Raw genomic sequence first — 20,646 nt, 5'->3', positions numbered from 1 at the left:
GACCGGCAGCGGCTCTCCAGGGACTCAGGTCTTTCACATCACCTACCTGCCTAGTCTCTTTAACTGGAGATACTGGGGATTGAACCTGGGACCTTCTGCATGCCAAGCAGTTGCTCTACCACTGAGCCACAGTGGACTATTATTATTACAATAGAACTATAATTTGTGGTCCTTAGGGCAGGAGCGGCACCATAGCGGACATGGGAGAGGTAATGAATACAATAACCCAAAGAAATGGGTTAACAAAGGCCACCGTTTTATTGATTACAGCAGATGGAGCATTGGCAAAGCATAGGGCGTGGATCCAGGCATCGGGCAACCACCCTGTTGGCTGATGAACTAATCCAGGTATCGGGCGACCACCTCGTCGGCCGATGAAGGATCCCCCAACCCAAGTGTTGGGAGCAAACTGGAGTGGCGAACCAGTGGTTCCATTTGGGCACAGAACTCTAAGTGGTACTGTCACCACCTGGGAGTGGAGCCACATGACAGCCCCCGAGTTGGGCATCCACAGTAGGACTCGATCCCAAGACCCCTCATGGGAGTCCCCAAACAAGGCAGGCAGGCATGCTGTGACAAAAAAAGAATAGCAAACGAAACACTGAACCTAGGGTGGGAAAGGGTTTGCAGTGCTCACATGTGAGGCAAGGCCGTATGGCCAGGAGAAGGCGCTTTAAGTAGGGAAGGGGACGACGACGTAGGTGTACCTGCATCATGTTCCCACCCCCGCCCCCCAAAAGTAGCCCACCCTCCTCACAGCAGCAGTAGACTGCCTGCGAAGGAGCAGGCAGATCCCCAGATGGCATGTGAGCAGGGTGGAAGCAGCTGGGGATAACACATCCGGCTGCTTGGCTCCGTTTTGCACTGAGTTGTGCTCTGCAGCCACAAAAATAGCCTTTGGTGAGTCTGAGGGCTATATTTTTTTCTTGATCTTTTATGTGATGCCGCTATTAATGCTCAGGGCGGTTCACATCACAATCCACGTTACAAATACAATAAAATACAATAAGAGCAATAAATAATGCCAAAATGATTCCAATCAGTTTAAAGCCCCCAAACAATCATGATATCTAAATCATAATCATAATTCACAATTCAAAACTCAAAAGATAAAAAGATCAGAAGGCACCAATTGCAGAGTTTTGCGCTCCTGTAGCAGTCGAAGCCCCCATACCAGTATTGAAAACAAGGTTTTGTTTGTGTTGCAGCTGTATCACTCTGTCAACTTGTGTTTCACTTGTGATCAACCTTGATCCTTTTCACAAGTGCTACTGTACTGTAAATGATGGCACATAAGCAGCTGGTTGAGCTGAAGATGGTAAGGTTGACGTTATTAGGTCCTGTAAAAACACTGCTTGAATTGATGTGAGTACAATTAACATTTGGGTTTGTTTCAGGGTCTGGACCCTGGGTTTGCATGTTTCTTAGGTCCCTCCCCCCCTCCCCCATCATTAAGAAGCTATTTGGGTTGGGGGTATATTTCAGCAAGGAAAGGAGTGCACTGCCAGGCCTGTGAGAGAACAGCATCATTGTCAAGGAATGGCTGTAGGTCACTTGTGATGCATTTGGACTGGTTTGTGCTGGGAACTCTAGGGGGAAAGCTGTGGAGTTCTGTTGTTAACTCAGGGGCCTGTTTTGTAGTTAGGTGGTGGCTGGAGATCTCTCGCTATTACAACTGATCTCCAGGCAACAAAGCTCAGTTCACCTGTAGAAAATCACTGCTTTGGAAGGGGGGCTCTATGGCATTATACCCCATTGAAGTTCCTCCCCTCCCCAAACCCCGTCTTCATCAGGCTGCACCCTCAAAATCTCCAGGTATTTCCCAACCTAGAGAAGACAACCCTAGTACCAGTCTAGCCTTTGTCATTCTTTGTCTTCACTTTGTTTGGCTGGTATTTTGGTATTGTTTCCCAAGAATGTCTGGTATTAATCTTTCTGTGTGAGTCTCAAATTGGAGCATACATGGGCTTCATCCGTTGTTAACCATCTTAGCAAAACCAGGGAAATTACGCCATCACCAGTTACTGATATTAGGATACGATGTGGTACATAATTACGTTCTACCCTGTCTTTCCTGCATTTTGAGGACTTTTCACCCTAAAGATTACAACGCCCTATAGATTATATAAGATTTTTCTTTGTAACCTTATGTGTCTGTATCTATCTAGTGAAGAGCCATTCTGCATCTGTCAGAGAGGGAGTAGAGTCCACAAAAGCTCATGCTTGAATAAAAATGAGTTAGCCTCTAAGACCCCTATTCATTTGTGCTTTTTATTATTACTGTCAAAACCTTTTTTATGAGTCCTTAGATGAAGAGATGCCTAAATATTTGACATTACCTAATTCCATGGAAAGATTAGCTCAGAGGGTGTACTTGTTTGTTGCACTATTTGATCTGTGTCTTCTAATTTACAATATACCTGTGTGAGTCCCACCCCTTCGTCCTCTCTACTCAATGAGTCCATAGTCAGTGCCTCTTGGGTAGCCTCAGCTTCCTTGGCCTCAGAAAGGGTGCCAGAGGACGAAGTCATGGCTCCTTCTTCCCCAGCTTGAGTGTTCCCGTGCTTGGAAAAATGCCTCAGACCACATCCTCCTTGGCCTCGGCTTTGCCTACCCTTTTATAAGTGTAGCTCCGCCCCTTTCCCTTTCCCAGGTCTCCCTGACTCCAACCCCCGAAGACATAAAGCTGGGCTTGTCCCAGAAGCTCCACCTCTCCCCTGGCTGGGCATGCCCTGTTCTGGCCCCTGGCATCCCCAGCTGCACTCCAGCCGGGGAAGTCCTCCATTGCTGATCAGCAGTGCCTGGGGCATTAACTGTTCAGTGGGTGTGGCAGCCCCGCCCCTGCTTCAGGACACTGCCAGCCCTCTCTTGGCTGTCTCCATAGTGCCAGGGGGCATCAGCTGTTTGTCAGGTCTGATACACTGATACTTAGGTATAGTCTTTCACAGCGCTTTCTATTATCATGCTAGATTTTTTGATGTCATTGGGATAGATAACAATATTGTCAGCAAAAAGATTAACTTTATACTGATACAAACTATTCCTTACACCAGAAATGCTCTGTGAATCGCTTTTTACACAAGCTATTCAAGAGCAACATTAAAGAGTAAAGCAGAAGGGGGACAACCTTGTTTCACACCCCTGCATATACTGATTGGAGAAGAAAGTGTCCCTTTAATACACAATTTAGCTACAGATTTTTGCTCACTCTTTGTAGAAGCTTTCAAATCCAAATACTTAAACACACTGAAGAAGATAAGGGTGTTCAACCGTATTAAAAGCTTTTTCTGCATCCACGAAGAGAAACACTGCACTGAGCTTATTATGATGTACATATTCTGTTAAATTTAGAACTTTTCTTATATTTGTTGGATACAGATCTTCCATGTTAGATGTGGGGCAACATTGCTACTAACTACCCTCTTAAGTCTACATGCTGATAAAGAAATTAAAATCTTATAGTCATAATTAAATAGGCAAATAGGGTGATATAATCTTACATCAGCTAGATCTTTCCCCTGTTTTGGTATTAATATTTTTTATTCAATCCATGTTGACTGAAGAGATCTATTGAGAAAAATAGTATTTATAGCCTCTAATAAATGTTGAACTAAGACTCTAGTAAAAACTTCATAATATTCCAGCGAGACCAGGTGCTTTGATTTACTTTGGGCTTTTTATCACTGCTAATAATTTCTCAGCCATTAACGGGACGTCCAAAATAGCATTATCCTGCTCAATTTTTTGGGGTAGCTTAGCCCTCTCCAAAAAAAACGATTTGTGCACTGCTGTCAAGGTTTCTGTGACGCATATAGCTCTTCATAAAAGGTAACAAATTCCTTGATTTTTTGGTCAGTATGAGTTATCCTCTGGCTATGCATTTCTTGAATTACTACTGTAGTGTTTGTAACTTGTTTCTTATTTAATTTACGAGCTTGCAATTTACCTGCTCTATTCCCATGCTCGAAATATTGCTGCTTAATGTATTGCTTGTTTTATGGATTCTATACAGATATGCTTTTCTACTTTCCACTTTGAGGTGTTTGCTATCTTCAACACTAGTGAGTATATGTGCTTCTTGCTGTATAACATGTAAACCAGCAGTATAAAGAATGTTTAAAGTTTTATTTAAAAAGCAGTTGTGAGTAGCTGGCAACCATTCTCTGCCATGTCCATGATGAAGTAGGGTAAAATGGAAAACAGAAAGCTGAAAGTAGTTTCTAATGACCGATGGAGTTAGACAATTTCTCCCATATCTCCAGAGAAACTGTTCAAGGCAGCTTACTAAGTAAAGCATAAAAACAGCATAAAATCATTAAAATTCAGTCACAGAGTGAAACATGGAACAACTTAAAATGTGTTTCCTAAAGCTGTTCTCAGGCTAGAAGCAGATTATGAAATTGATGTGAAAACATCAGCCCCTTAATTAAAAGACTGGGTTAAAAAAAGAAAAGAAATGTTTGAGCCTGGCTCCTGAAAGTGAGTAGGGTAGGAGTAGAGTGAGCCTCAAGAAGAAGGGCATTCCATGCTGAAAAAGCCTTGCCTCTGGTTGCCCCTTGCCTCGCCTCTGAAGACAGGGGCACACAGAGCCAGACATGGGAGAAGGGTCTTAGCTGGTGGGCTGGTATGGTTGCCAGTCTCTGGTGGACCTGGAGATCTGCCAGAATAACAACTATTCCCCAGAATACTGCAATTATTTCCCCTGAAGAAAATGGCTGTTTTGGAGGGTGACTGTATGGCATTATAGCTCACTGAGGTCCTTCCTCTTCCCAAACCCCACCCTCTCCAGGCTCCACCCCAAAATCTTCAGGAATTTCCCAACTTGGAGTTAGCAGCACTATTGGCACATGATTAGGGTTGCCAGGTGCCCGGTGGTGGCGGGCAAACCCCCGCCAACCCATCCCCCTGCCCGCCGCCCAGCTGAGGGTTGTCAAGCAAACGTGCACACGCGCCTACACACCGTGGCACGTCACTTCCTGTTTACACCCGGAAACACCTCATCGCGAGGGGCCTTATACCACTCAAACTGTGAGTTTGAGTGGTAAAGGGCCTCTTGCGATGCGGCACTTCCGGGTGCAAACCGGAAGTGATGCACATGCGCAATCCCCTCAGCTCTGCCCCAAAAGCCTCCTACCAGAGGAGAGGAGGGACCTGGCAAACCTACACATGATGCCTCAATCCTTACGAGCGCTGTCAGTGCTGCTGGATCTGCATTCTGCGCCATGTCAGTGCCTCCCTGGAGACTGGTGAAAACTATGGGGGCAAACAACAGCACCACTCACTGCAGTGGAGAAGCAAATGAATGTTGGGTTTTGCCAGGTCAATTCTATGGCAGTTTGATGACTACAACTCTCAGTTGATGTAATTTTGTTAAGTAGGGACAGATTTACATAATAACAACTATATTTAATGATATAATAGTGACTAATCATCATCATCATCATTTTGAAGGAATAAAAAAGTAAACAATGTGTTACTGTATTTAACATGGTTTGAGCTCCTAAGTAAATAAGGTCTTGAAGCAGATTAAAAGGGGGTGTTTGTCTATTAATACAGGGGGGGGAATATCCAAGATACGGATTGGTTTACGCTTAAGTCTTTGCATGAAGAACCAGTTTATATTGTTTCAGCCAAACCACTTCCCGCAATGTGTGGAAGTTCCAGGGACGGCCATGTTAGCAGTCAGTTTTCTTGTGGGGAGACCATACTGAAGGTCATATCTGTTTGTTTTAAACACACGCAACAACAGCCAGAAAGTTCCAGGAATCGGCCTAGCAGACCATGCTAGTCAGCTCCTACCAAAGCAAAGAGCGTGCCCCCCCTCCTCCTTTCCCAGCTGGCTGCCGAAACTCACCATTTACTTCATTCGCTAGCTACATTCAAACAGGTAAAGCGTTCCATGCCTTACCCCACCCAAGCAGAAGAAGTAAGGTTTTAACAAACCGCGAAGCAAGCATCTACTGCTGTTTTGCTATACAAAGCCTAGACCTGGTCATCCTTTCTCTTTCTTCCCATAAGACTGGGATAGAGATTATCATCCCTCTCAATTATCTGTCTCAATTATAGGGCACCAGAGGAGCACGCACTCGTGACCCTGCTAGCTGCACATTTGAAGTAACTTATGAATCAACTGTCAGCCAGTCTTATTTTTCACACCACAACTTTTCAGACCAACCCAATGAATGCATACAAAATGGAAGCAGTCTCTCGGGTAGAGTTGCCAGCTCCGGGTTGGGAAGTACCTGGAGATTTTGGGGGTGGAGCCTGATGAGGGCAGGGTTTGGGGAGGGGAGGGACGTCAATGCCATGGAGCCCAATTGCCAAAGCGGCCATTTTCTCCAGGTGAACTAATCTCTGTTGGCTGGAGATCAGTTGTAATAGCAGGAGATCTTCAGCTAGTACCTGGAGGTTGGCAACCCTACTCTCTGGTCAAGGGTGTTCCTCCCATGCGAGATTGCAGCATCAGGCTGTAGCAGATCAACCTGTGGAAAGGGCATGTGAGTGAAGGGCTGGCTCCAGCCCCCAGCCCCTTCTCTCTCCTTCTGTAGCTCCTCCTCTCTGACCCCACCCTCACTAAGCCCACATTTGCTGCTGCTTCTGAGCAGTCAGACTATCTCATTTGCCCTGCAGCATGTTGGGATGTGGGATCTTCTATGAAGGCTGTGGGATATGTTTGTTAGAAGAAAAGCATTAAGTGCTGAAGCTCTCTCGTTAAAATAATAATAATAATTTGAATAGCTGCTTCATCATATGCATCGCTGCTATAAGTCCATCCAGCTACAGCTGCCTGATTAGAATTCTCCTCTCATAGATGTCACATGTACATGGTAGTCCTGATGGATTTGGGACTAGTCTCTAGCATCTTCAGCACAGCAGGAACAATTCAGTTACCATTTTTATTGTCTCTCATTTCTGCCGTTTTTGTTGGGGTTGTATCAGTGTCAGTACACAGGGAACTGCTTGCTGCTTGAACCAGCTCACACAACCCTTGGCGAGTATTAAAATCAGCCCCTCTTTGCAGATGGCTGCTTCCCATAAAGGGAGAATGATACATGGGCATGTGACATTCCTGTTTCTTACAGTGGTAAAGCTGAAGAGGTCAGTGTCTGCAGCGGAGACTTTTTGGAAGCACCACGTTAGCTAAGTTCCTCGAAGGGAAACCAGGACATATGTGATATAAATGAAATGTTAATTAAAACCCCAGGGGCTGTTTTCAACCAAACCAGCTTTGGAAAGAGGTAATTTGGGGGGTGCCTCCCTGTCCACCATCTTTCTGCCAGAATCCCACCCACCCCTCTCCAACTGGCCGGTTTTCTTCCTGCAGGGTTCCATAGAAATGTTTACTTCACTAGTGTGTCAAAATCTCTGCAACATTGTCATGGTAAAGCTCAAGAACTTTGGTCAAAGGAGCTAGTAAATAAATGGAAATGGAAAAATCTCTGCAAGAGATGTCCGCACCATCTCTGCAAGCACCACCTGTCACTCTTTCTGCACTGCAAAATCCCTCTTCCAAAGATGTGTTAGCCTATAAGAGGGGTCTCCAACCTTTTTGAGCCTGCAGGCACTTTTGGAATTCTGACACAGCGTGGTGGGTGCAGCCACAAAACGGCTGTCATAAAATGGCTTCTGCAGGAGGTGCCCCCATCTTACCTTCAGCCACACGGGGAAGATCCTTGTGCTTTGGTGGCAACTGTTGCCACAGCAATATATTTAAAAAAAAAAACCTGCACAACCAATCCAAAACCTTGCTGGGCAAAAGCCCCACCTGGCCTTGCCCACTTTATAAAAGCACTTGGCTGGCGCCGGAAAAGTTGACGGTGGGTGCCGCGGCACCTGTGGGCACCATGGAGGGGACTCCTGGCCTATAAAATGACAGTGTTGCAGTTTTATTTCCTGCCTTTGTATTTGACCTGAGAGGGTAAGCCATGTGCAGGAGAAGGGCTCTTTTGTGTATTAAATTTTGAGATGACTGAGTAAGTCTACAGTGAAAGATAGAAGAATGACCTGATTTAGAGGGCTTTGGGGACTTCATAGAAATAGTTCAATGGTGGATCTCAAGGGCCGTGCCAGTTTCCCTCCTCCCAGAAGGAGTTTGTGTGCCCATAAGAGCTTCAGTCCAAAGAGAAGCCTGTCTTCAGCCACTGTGCCACAATCACTTGGCGTCCTCTCCTAACACTGACTTCACTGTAATTGTGCACACTCATGTACTCTGTAGTAATGGCAGGTGGGTTGGCCGTTGCAGGAGAGCAGGTGGACTGGACCTTTGGAGCATCTCCCAAATATGGAACTCTGAAGGACAGAGGAATCTCGTCTGAGTGAAAATATGGGAAGCCTGTGGCACGGTTTAGAGCACTTTGATTTATTGATTGTAAATTTCTACTTTATCCTGCAGGCTCAAGACAGACATTGATGGTTAAATAATTAAGATACATATAGTAACAGACTTCATCCACCAATTTCCAGTGTAAACAAACCTTATATCACTTGTGGGGAAAAGGCCAGGCTTGAACTGTGGTGACCCTAACCATGAAGAGGGCTTCAGAACTCAAGAGCAACCACCAACAATGTTTCTGTATGCTTTCTGCATGAATGGTATGGTGATAAATACGTTCCATGCAGACATTTGCAACTGTGATAGAACTGAGGGCAGGAATTGGTGGAATTCTGAGCCGCTTATTTAATCACCCAAACGCGGCTATGGAAGTAGTTTTAACAATCTGAGGTCTCTTCTGTGTATCCACAGTCAACAAGGCTGCATCTTCTCTCTATCACTTCCTACTAACCTGAGCTTTTCTGTTTCTACTCTTGCCTGTTATTTTGCATTCAATGCATGGCCACTTATTACCTGCTATATATGCATGTTGACTGCACATCCTGGAATATTGCTCTTCTCACATCTCTGGTTCAGAACCCATGACATGTCCTTGGTTTTCAAAGCCTACCACCTTCGCCGGGAAGAAACGGATTGGTTTGACAAACCTCGGGAGCCTCATTTGGAGAATGGACATGGCTTTGATAGAAGGCTGCCAGACAAGCTAGCCCACTCGAGACCACCGAGCCAGCATCAAGATCAAGTAAGAAGGCCGTATTTAATTAACCAATGGTTTTCCTTAATGCCAGCTAGTCAGTTTGCCAGAGTGAAGGCCATCATATATCTAATTCTGAATTTGGCCGTGGAGGGGTTTGCGGTGGGGGGGAGGAATCTGTCTTTTAAAAAAAGAGGAAGGGATGAAATGAAGAAAAATTTAAATGTCAGGTTCTCACTGAATTATGTCATGAGATCTTGGTAGTAGAAAAGAGCAAGAGTCCAGTAGCACCTTAAAGACTAACAAAAATTTCTGGCAGGGTATGAGATCTTGGTGAAAGGCATAGCTGAAGTGGAATAGGGGAAAGAGCATGGAGCAAAACATGGGAGTTGGAGGGTGGGAAGGAAGTAGAAAGTCACAGGGGCTGCCAGGAGAGGGAGGGAAGGATTGAAGAATAGGAGGGAAAGTGACAGATGCGGGTAGCAAGAGAGGTAGGGTAGCAAGAGAGCAGGGAAAAGGGCCGTGAGGCAGAAGAAAGGAGGAAAAGAAGAGAGAGGAGAAGTACCAGTGTGCTGGGGGCTAAGAAGTATTCACCCTCAATGTGTGCCTATTACCAGTGCTCCTTTTTATGTGATAGAAAATACCTCAATGACTCCAACACTCTGTTGCTAAAAAGTAACCATCTAAACTACTGATAACTGGTTAACTTTTTTATGGTACTCAGGATCCAGCCCCCAAATTCTGCACCATCCTCCCACTGCCATGTCTCATGACCTCTAGCCAAAGCCACCTGATTGCACAAGCACCTCTAGTCACCACTCCACTCAGTCCTATACGAAATGTTTGTGAGGCTCAATTTTCCCTGGGAAAGTTGACACTATGGATGGAAGAACAACTGCTGCCTCTTCCTCTTGCGCATGTTTTTCCCTGTTCGCTGCCCTTGTTACCTTGAACTGTGGCGGACTGAGCAGGCAAAGGCAACCCTTTTTCATTGTCATGGTGTAGTGGTTAAGAGCGGTGGAGAGCATGGTGGTGTACCGGTGTAAGCTCTAGCCCTGCGGCAAAACCATAAACAGATTCCAGCAGTCCACGAAAGCAGTTTTATTTGGTAGAATCGACAGGTTTCAGAAGCCATATTCAAAAGGACACTAGTAAGGGGCAAAGGCAAGGTGCAGAGCATATATGGAAAAGCAACAGGGGATAACTGGTAACCTAGACAAGCTCCCTCCCAGAGGCAGGAAGGAGCACTTGGCAATTCCCACAGTATGGGAATTTATGAAGACTAAACACGGGGCACAGATTGGCCTTGAACAGAACAGCACAACAGCACCTGGGAGCAGCACAACCGCACTACCACATACCATCCCCCTGGCTTGCTCCTGACAACTGGTTAAGAGCAGTGGTTTGGAGCGGTGGACTCTAATCTGCAGAACCGGTTTGATTCCCCACTCCTCCACATGAGCGGCGGATGCTAATCTGATGAACCAGGTTGGTTTCCCCACTCCTACACGTGAAGCCACCTGGGTGACCTTGGGCTAGTCACACACTCTCAGCCTCACCTACCTCACAGGGTGTCTGTTGTGGGGAGGGGAAGGGAAGGTGATTGTAAGCCAGTTTGATTCTTCCTTAAGTGGTTGAGAAAGTCGGCATATAAAAACCAACTCCTCTTCAAGGGAGCTGGGCTCAGGCTCCCTGGCATTGGAATGTGTGTTGGGTACCCGAGGTTGGGTGAAAGGAAAATTTATGTAGGTCTATGTAAAAGTATTGCAAGTATAATTTATTAGAAGCGCTATACAAAATTTAAAATTCTTTAAAAGAATTAAAATAGCACAATGGCAAATCTTGAGGTTGATATCTGTAACCACAAACCAAAAGTGTTTCGGCCTCTAGGGCCTTCATCAGTGGTTAGTTAAAACCTTTTCTTAAGTCTGCACGCATATACAGAAATACAATGATGTAAACAAATGCAAATACAAACAGTTTAAAACCCAACCAGGCAAGTGAATATGTTGTAAAGTTTATTCTTGTTGGAATACTGGTTAGTATAAGTCTCTCGTATATTTTGTGTGCAGGTATCAACCTGGTGAAGCAGTAGGTTTTTAGGTTGGGTTCCATTCCCCTCTTTTTTCTTCCACCATTGGAATGTATGTGCCATTGAAAGCGATGCAGTACAAAGGAATGTGCACCACACCCTACCTCTGAATGAAGGTGCTTATTCCTCCAGAGTGCATTGCTTTCAATGGGATGCATATCCAAGGAGCATCAGCCCAGTGGCTTCACAGTGGGAAAGTATTTCTTTTGCCCTGGAGCCCACCCACTTGCACCCTTTCATAAAAAGGTGCAAAAACCTGCCCCAAAGAGGTGCAAATATAGGAGGAGCTGAAAATATTGGTGAAACATACAGTAACCAGCTGACAATAGTTTTAAGCAAACGGGTATAGAAGCAATGTGATTTTTATGTAGAAAATGTGCATGCCATCTGTCCAGATCTCCTCGAGGCAGCTCACAACAATAAAACAAAATAAAGCAGACAATCTAGTAAAAACATATTAATAAAAAGTCAATAACATAAAGCAAATCAATAAAAAATGCCAATAAAAGCCTCTGATTAGAAGTGGGCCTTGGATATATCCACACAGGATGCTACAGGAATCCAGAAGTGCCTAAGAGCATAAGAACAATGCTGGATCAAGCCAGTGGTCCATTTAGTCCAGCATCCTGTCTCACACTGTGACCGACCAGTTTCTCTGGGGGTCCAGCAACAGTGCATAGAGGTCGAGGCCTGCTCCTGATGTTGCCTCCTTGAACTGGCATTCAGAGTTTTACAACCTCTGAATGTTTACTGCCTTCTTGGATCACATGGTGCAATAGATGAAGCCACCCCTCACTTAACTCTGCAGCTTTTCAGGTTTCAAAATCTACAGGCAGGTTAGAAAGCCAGCTAATTTGCATACTATAGTCACTAGCATGTGGACCAATTCCAGTAGCCGATTCCCATGTGTTACATAACAGTGTCATGAATATATTTTGTGCGTAAGCTACATCTTGCATGACTATAAGGCCCAGCATTCATTATATTAAAGGTGTGTGCGTGTTTGGGGGGGGGTCTCATTCACACATTAGGGTTGTACATCAACCCATGTCTGGAACATGTGGCATACAATTTGTTTCGGGGCAGTGGCTTTTATACAACACCGTGTCCTATGCCTACAGCTAAAGAGCAGTGATGTGGGATGAATCACATTTGCAAGTAAATTACATTATAGGAATGCAGCCAAAACCCTTCAAACTGGGGGAGAGGGAATTAACCAGCTGATGCAGGGTCAGCTAGAAATTATCTCCCTTGAAAGGGATTGTGGTGATTCCAATTTTCATCACGAAATCAATTCAAGAATATGTATTTTAGATATATATTTTTTGAAAGAATAAAGTCTGATGCTCAGTGACTTTTGGCCATTGCAGCTAATGAGGACAGAATGTTTATAGCACAAAGCCTCACTGAACAAATCCTTAGTAACATTGACATGGGCATAGCTGAGATCACAAATTTATCCATACTCTCGTATGCATATTTACTCATCTACAGTTTGTCTTCCCCGCCATGCACCCATCGATGCCCAGTTTGCTAGCATCAATCAGATGCCCAAGGGCTTCATTGGATAACTCTGACCCAAATCCTCTCCTTACTTTAATTCTGACAGATGCAGACAGATGGTGCTTCAAGCGACATCAAAGTATAGGCCAAAAAAATGTGACATTTCTTTGAAGTTCAGGATTGAAATTCCTGACAAGTCTTGCAGTGTTATACATAGGGCCTCATTGGGGGAAAGGAGATTTAACTCTGTCCCCTCCCTGGCACCCCTACCACCACTATTAGCTTCAAGAGGTTTTAAAAAATGGTAGGAGCATAGACTACGGCCGATTATGCATGCTCACTTTACCCTTCTTTATTCCCCATTTCAGCCAGGATCAAAGCAACCTGTGTTGAGGAAAACTGTATGCATTGGCTTGAATGATCAGGGAATATGTGGGCAAATCAGAGGTTTATGATGAGAGATTGAGCTGGCAAAGGACACCTGAATGCAGACTGCTTATCACATCTCTTCAAGCCACATAATCCACCACCCATGATAAACTGGGGTGGGGGGTGTCCTGGGCTGGTGCTCCCAGCCCCAACAGGAAGAGGAAGCAGCATCAAGTCTCACTGCAGGAGTCATTGGAGCCTGGCTGTGCAAGCCCAACCTGACCCTGGGGGAGCATCTCTCTGCCTCACTGCAATTCCTGGAGGAACCTAGCATGATGCAGGAAGTGGCAGCGAGTGGGGGTGGGCCTATAGCAACAGCCTTCAGAAAGTCACAGCCGGAAGAAGTTGCGGTGCAAACAGTGCCACAGCAAACAGGGGACTTGCATAGTGCCTTGCTCAGGGAACCAAAGAACAAAGAGGAATCTGAGGTACAACCAACCTAGCCCTTAACAGGTCATTGTGGGGGAGTCCCCTTGGAAAGGAAGGACTATTTGTTATAGTTTCCTTAAGCCCAAGGGAGCAGGAGGCTTGGGCCCCTAAGGCAGCACAGAGGGAGGGGCAGGTGAGCTTCAGCCCCAAGCTAACAAGCCTTTGGGACGGGCCCACCACACTCTCAGGAGCAAACCCAGGGCCAAAGGGATTGGGGGAGACACCAGAGGCATACAAGGAGAGGTAACTGGCAAGAGGGAGAGAAGGACCCAGGTCCAGTGAGAACCCCTTCCTCATTCTTTTCTGAGCCCCCTCCTAGGGCAACCTTACTGAAAGGAAATGCTGGAAGGCACGACTGCTCCAGACTCCAGCCAGACTGTGGCACAGTCAGACATCTTCTGATAGGTTTCTCCTTCCTTCATCTGAGTACTTCTTAAAAACTTTTTTCACATGACTGTTTCTCCACCTCTCCACCCAACCCAACCACCCAACCTTCACTTCCCAACCTGCTCAATGCCCTGTTTTTGCTCCCATGCCTCAACCATCTGGCCATTTTCTCCATCCACCGCTAAAACCATACATGTCGTTCCTTAGGAGAGGTGACTGCCCATGTGTAGTGGCTGCTACCAATAAGAGGTGGCTTTGAGGTTTGGGCAGGGTGTGTATGCAGAATGTGGGGATGAGCATAGCTACAGAAATATTGAAATGACACCCACTCCAGTTTGATTTGGGAAATCCCAATAGTGAAAAAACAAAAGATGGCATAATCAGGTGGGGTAGAGCAGCCACTATAAACTTGTACTGCTGATGCAAGTAACTGTGTGTCCAGCTTATCTGTCCAGAGATTTCTGCAACTGAGGGAAAAGGCCAACAGAGTAGATACCTTGCAAGGCCAAGCGGTGGCAAAATAATGCCGCCTGATCATGCTAGGCTTACCTCATGTGTTTGAGCCAGTGTGGTGTAGTGATTTGGAGCAGTGGACTCTAATCTGGAGAACCGAGTTTGATTGACCGTTCCTCCACATGAGCGGCGGACTCTAATCTGGTGAACCGGGTTGGTTTCCCACTCCTACACCTGAAGCCAGCTGGGTGACCTTGGGCTAGTCACAGCTCTCTTAGAGCTCTCTCAGCCTCACCTACCCCTCAGGGTGTCTGTTGTGGGGAGGGGAAGGTGATTGTAAGCCAGTTTGATTCTTCCTTTAGTGGTAGAGAAAGTCGGCATATAAAAACTAGCTCTTCTTCTTCAAACCTCAAGGCAGGGGACCACCACTGCTCTCTTTTTTATGAATAGTTTTATTTGCATTTAGCCATAAATATTTACCATACACCAGTAGAAACCGCAAAAAAATGTACAACATAAACTTATACTTACATGCCTAAATATAGGTCTATAACCTAATAGAGTAAGCATGCAGAGTGCAGCTGCAGGGTGCAGCTGCAGAGCTTTGCCTGCTGAATTTCCACTTGGCGTGCAGCTGTTTGTGGAAGAAGAACCCTGTGGGTTAAAAAGTTGGTTTCTGACTTCCTCCATAGGAGCCTTCACCTTGGGAAGGCAGGTTTAGTAATGCAGAAGTACACAAGGTATGGCCCAGCGGACCCTTGCAACACACCAATGCATATGTTGTGGCTGGCAGCTTTGTGGGTGTTTCTGGAGTCTGTGCCACCAGATGGCTGCAGTTCTGAGCAGGGCCAGTTCAGCAGGGTCATGGCAGCTGGGATAGGGTTGCCAGCCTCCAGGTGCTAGCTGGAGATCTCCCGCTATTACAACCGATCTCCAGCCAATCGAGATCAGTTCACCTGGACAAACAGGCTGCTTTGGCAATTGGACTCTATGGCATTGAAGTCCCTCCCCTCCCCAAACCATGCTCTCCTCAGGCTGCTCCCCAAAAACCTCCCACCGGTGGTGTAGAGGGACCTGGCAACCCTAAGCTGGGTGCCTGTGAAGCACACAAACAGGGATGGCTGGCAAGCTGCCAAGAGGGACAGGTGGCCTGGGTGTATGGTCAAGGCACCTCTTCAGGTGCCCCTCATGGGAGCTCCAGTTCTCAGGAGAGTGCCAGTGGACAATGAACTGCTTGCTGCAGTTTGTTTGAAGAGGCTTGGGAGTGGCCTACAAGGGCTTGCTCTGCCTCTTGCTATGAGGCAACTGGCAGGAGGATTCTCACAAATACTTTTTCCTCCTGCAAACTTGTGCAGCTGACAAAGGGGCTCTTGTACAAACAAATCCCACCTTCAAGGTGCCAAAGGATTCTGGGAAGTTATTTTATCAGTCTGTTTATGGCTGAAGCCATGTTGTGATTGAGGGTTTGTGAAAAACCACAGACTGGCAAATTATATATAGATGTAGACATAGACATAGACAGATAGACAGATACTGTTAGCAAAACCAGATTAACAGGCATTGCAGCCTAGAACCTGAATTTCTACATGAAGTCAAGTTGACAGGAGTGGGAGCAAGGAAATAAACTAAATTTAAGGGATGTGCAGCCCATGTGCATAGAGAAGAAGTGGGATATACCCATTGGCCATTTCCCCAACCCTATCCACATTTGGGGTAAAGCTTGGAGGTATCTATGTTCCTAAGACTATTTTATGAATATCATTGTAGGCTGTAAAATAGTTTTTTATGCCCATAGCTTGTTTTATTATTGATAATTCTTATGGTTGTTGTTTTTTTGTTAGTTTGTTTTTACTTAATGAGCTGCATCAAGTAGATTTTTGGAGAGACGGCATATACGTTTTCGGAATAGAAATAAATATATGGCTACAAAACTTCACGCACCTATTCTGAAAACATGCAAACACATATAGCATCACATGCACTTTTTTGCTGCATGTGTATGAGGAAGGGGCTGCCCCTCATACGCATGCACACTCCTGCCCCTCACTGTGTGTTGACTGTATGCTATTGTCACCTGAGCACAATCCTTGAGTGTCCCTAGACCCACTCACACAACCAGGTTGTTACGGACATTACTGGTATTAAAGCAGCTATAGCACAAGAGCTCTCACATTCCTGCGGGCCCTGTCTGAAGCAGTCTTCACCATGATGTTATGGGGGTGGGGGTTGATGAGAGAAAGCTTCCAAACATAACATGCTTCACAACTATTGTTTTACTCAAAAGTCATGATTAAAACAGACAATTGTTTATCTTTAACTGGCATTCATATTTTATATCTTATATCTTCTAGCTAAATGGGAAGCCAATGCAATATATCTTTCCCCACGCAAGACTGAAACTTCTGAGGGACCCGAAGGATCGCTCGGTTTCAGGTAGAGCCAACAGCAGCTGCTCCTGGCTTTATTAGATGGTTTCTTATGTGGCGTGCCAAGACCTTGCGAGAGGGAAGTCAGTGTGATGTTATTCAGTGAATAACTATGTGAGGGTGATGTTATTCAGTTAGGTCAGGACATTTTGACTTGCTTCTGTTTGCATCCTGCTTTTTGGTTCGTCGAAAGATGCTGGTGATGCAGAATGGAGATTTCTCCTACCAGAAGAATGTGCTCCACAGCCAAGGACTGCCTCTGCCACAGAAAAAGGTGCAACAGGGGCAAGGCTTAGGATCAAAGCCTTTATTAGGAGCCCCAACACTTGGTTAAAACTAAGAACGGGGCAACATTAGGGTTGCCAGGTCCCTCTTCACCACCTGCGGGAGGTTTTTTGAGGTGGAGCCGAGGAAGGTGGGGTTTGGGGAGTGGAGGGACTTCAGTGCCATAGTGTTCAATTGCCAAAGCAGCCATTTTCCCCAAGGGAACTAGGGCTGCCAGGTCCCCTCTCTCCTCTGTCATAGTCATAGGTTGCGGTTGGGATTGCGCGTGCGCACCGATGCACGTGCCCGTCACTTCTGCTTTACAACCAGAAGTGCCGCCTTACAAGGGGCCTTTTCCTCTTAGTTTGAGTGGTAAAGCAGCCCTTTACCTCTCAAACTAAGAGGAAAAGGCCCTTGCGAGGCGGCACTTCCGGTTGTAAACCGGCAGTGTCGTGCGTGCAGCGTGGGCGCTCACGTGCATGTTTGCCCGCCGACCCTCAGGTGGTCGGCGGGCAGAGGGGCGAATTGCCGGGGGTTTGCCCGCCACCACCGGGCACCTGGCAACCGTAAGGGGAACTGATCTCTATCGGCTGGAGATCAGTTGTAATAGCAGGAGATCTCCAGCTACTACCTGGAGGTTGACAACCCTAATGAAGAGGGTTGTTGAAGAAACACTATCTACAATGTCATTGCTTGTCATGTATGTCGAGATGCTATGCCTCTTGCACTCCTCCTTTTCCATGGATTAATCCCTGCATTCTGAAGCCATTTCCATACTTATACAGTACTCTGAAAATAGGCCAAGTCTCAAGGGACAATTAGCTGCCTTGTAAATTAATCAGCTGTCCTAGTCTGTTGCTGAAGTAAGAAGCACCATATGCAAATAATTGAAAGTAGGTCCTCATCAGGTATATCAAAGCTACATTTCCCAGGATTGCCGGTGGCCCCCACACATGTCAGTGGTCAGGAGAAGAATTAAATGGCTCCCTGCAAATAGCCCCCATCCCACCCCCTTTAGCACTTCCCATTAGGGCATTCTCTAGCCAGGTAAAATCAGTGCCTTCAAGTTTTCCTAACTCTGTCCCTGGATTGTGACCTGAGGGATGGTTTCTCTTGGGGGTGAGGACTGAGGGGTTGTCAGAAACTTCCACAAAGTGAACCAGTGGGCCATTTGAAGGAGAGAGGGGTGATACCATGTCAGTTCTCTAGGCAGCAATTCCAGATGTGCAGGAGCAGCAGGAGAGTGGGTAGACGCATTGAATATTCAAGTCTCTTTTGTGCAACATAGCCAAAAACAGCTGAAGACATCTGTGTGGTTGTGTAGACTGGTAAAAATGTCATGCCAGGTGTTACGTCTGTAGATGTTTCATAACGTTGAGAGCCAGTGTGGTGCAGTGGTTAGAGTGTCAGACCAGCGTGGTGTAGTGGTTAAGAGCGGTGTTTTGGAGCGGTGGACTCTGATCTGGAGAACCAGGTTCGATTCCCCACTCCTTCGCATGAGCTGTGGAGGCTAATCTAGTGAACTGGATTTGTTTCCCCGCTCCTACACATGAAGCCAGCTGGGTGACCTGGGGCTAGTCACAGCTCTCTCAGCCCCACCTACCTCACAGGGTGTCTGTTGTGAGGAGGGGAAGAGAAGGGAAGTACTAGAAAAGTACTTATAAATGCTGTAGATGGATAAATCTTGGTTTTTCTTTTCCTCCTTTTCTGAATGCAGGCAATGGACTGGGGATCCGAGTTGTAGGTGGGAAAGAGATTCCTGGAGCCAATGAAATTGGTGCTTACATCGCTAAGATCCTGCCTGGTGGAAGTGCTGAACAGACAGGGAAAGTTATGGAAGGTAAGGTGACAAATAATACCAAAAAATACAGCGTCCACAAAAATCTCTGTGCATAGTTTGGGTTCAAAAATTTAGCCATACTTTCCCACAGACTGCACTTTGTCAAGAATTCAAATACTTTTCTAGGTTCCTGTGTTATGTTTTAGGGAGTGAAAGTATTGAAATAGCTGTCCCTTTCATGACTATTTGTAATGTATCTTGGGAATCATGAATGTCTGTGGCACGAAATGCCATGGCACGAAATGCCATGGTCCATGTAGTCAGTTAATCTGGGAGGCGTGATATTCTTTTTGAGTGGTCATAGCATGAGATTGTATTTGGTGGTCTGCAGAAGAGATGGAACTTCATGGCAACAGGTATACTTGTTCCGCTGCTCACATGCTCTACACTCATGCAGCAACTAATTACAGTTATTTCCAGCAAAGTCTTGTGATTTCTTGGAAGCATTCTCATATTTGACTTATGGTGAGTTTATGTCGTGGAGTTGGAAGTGGGTGGGACAGGACAGTGTTGCAGTGCACCCTTGAAAGAAGGTACCTTGAATATAATTTTAATATTTGGAGAAATGAATGCAGCCTCATTTTATAAGTATAATGAAAAATCAAAATGTAAAACCCAGTTTTCTGAACTTTGGTTTGTGTGTGTGTGTGTGTTTTGTTTTTACTTCAGTAAAAGTACTTTGCCAATTGATTATTTCTTTGGATGTGTGAATAAAATATTTCTGCTTTTGAAAGTAGACTACTAGAAGTTCTTGTTAAATAATTGTGGGTCCACAAATATGGTGGGCAGAGGCATGACAATTTTACTTTCAGCAAGAAAAAAACCCTCTCCATTAAGACAGAGAGCACCAGGTTGCATCTTGTACTGGAATTTTTATTTATTTTATATTTTTGCAAGAAAAGAAACCTGTAAATAAAGTAGTAAATAAATAAATGCAGGACATTTTTCCCCTACTGTGAACCTCAGATGACTAGCAATAATATCTAAAAACAGTCAATTGAAAACTAAAAGTTATATAATGTATACATTAAAAGGCCTAACTTTAAACCAAAGAATCAGTCGCCAAAGCTAAGTATAATCATTAGCCATACTCCTTGTACAATCTTCTAAAAATTAAGAGTAGGCACCGTCCTAACAACCTTGAGCTTCCTAGGACAAGGATGGGGATAAATAAATGCATGAGGCCCTGCAAACTACTTCCAGTAAAGCTTAAGACAGAGCAGGGGCCACAAGAAGAGACAGTTTGAAATGGATATTAATTATGAATAGGAGAGAAAGTTAAGGTCTCTACAGCCAATATGCTGGCCAATGGCTGTAAATAAAAGTATCTATCTATCTATCTATCCCTCAAGATTCCTTTTCTGTATCAACTCAAGCTGAGGATTCCTTGAGCCTCAATACAATAATGTTATCTGTTGGGACAGGGAGGATATGTTTTTTCAAATGTTTCAAACTGGTATCAATCAACTTCTATTTCGAGACAATATCAGCTCTGAGTAAAAATCAAAGTTAGTTTAAAATAATAAAATAAAATAATAAAAGTTGATGATTCTGGGAAGGATGATTTGAAGAAGAGGAGGAAAGATCTTCTATGGGGAAAGGTTTTCAATTAGCCGTTTACGAATCCCACTAGACCGGAGGCAAAATTTGGCTACTTGAGTGGTTATCTCCCGAGAGGAGTCTGCTAAGAGAAGGGAAATTTTAGCTTCTTCTGATCTCCCAGGAAAGGATGACAATATGGGGAGAATGTACTGTGATCTCATGTCGCTATAGAAGGGACATTGCAGCAGAACATGT

General features: G+C 45.2%; 1 protein-coding gene across 1 annotated transcript in view; it reads left to right on the top strand.

Moving 5' to 3' along the window:
- PCLO (piccolo presynaptic cytomatrix protein) overlaps window positions 1-20,646 on the top strand; it is a 171,879-nt gene that overhangs the window by 115,419 nt on the left and 35,814 nt on the right. Inside the window, exons 8-10 of the mRNA XM_056845841.1 lie at window positions 8,938-9,074; window positions 16,671-16,752; window positions 18,727-18,849. Coding sequence (XP_056701819.1) covers window positions 8,938-9,074; window positions 16,671-16,752; window positions 18,727-18,849 — 342 coding nt within the window. The remainder of the gene's footprint in view (window positions 1-8,937; window positions 9,075-16,670; window positions 16,753-18,726; window positions 18,850-20,646) is intronic.

Source organism: Euleptes europaea, chromosome 3, assembly GCF_029931775.1.
Source record: "Euleptes europaea isolate rEulEur1 chromosome 3, rEulEur1.hap1, whole genome shotgun sequence".
Lineage (NCBI taxonomy): Eukaryota > Metazoa > Chordata > Lepidosauria > Squamata > Sphaerodactylidae > Euleptes > Euleptes europaea.
The sequence above is the reverse complement of the archived record's forward strand: the minus strand, read 5'-3'. Positions and strand labels throughout refer to the sequence as shown.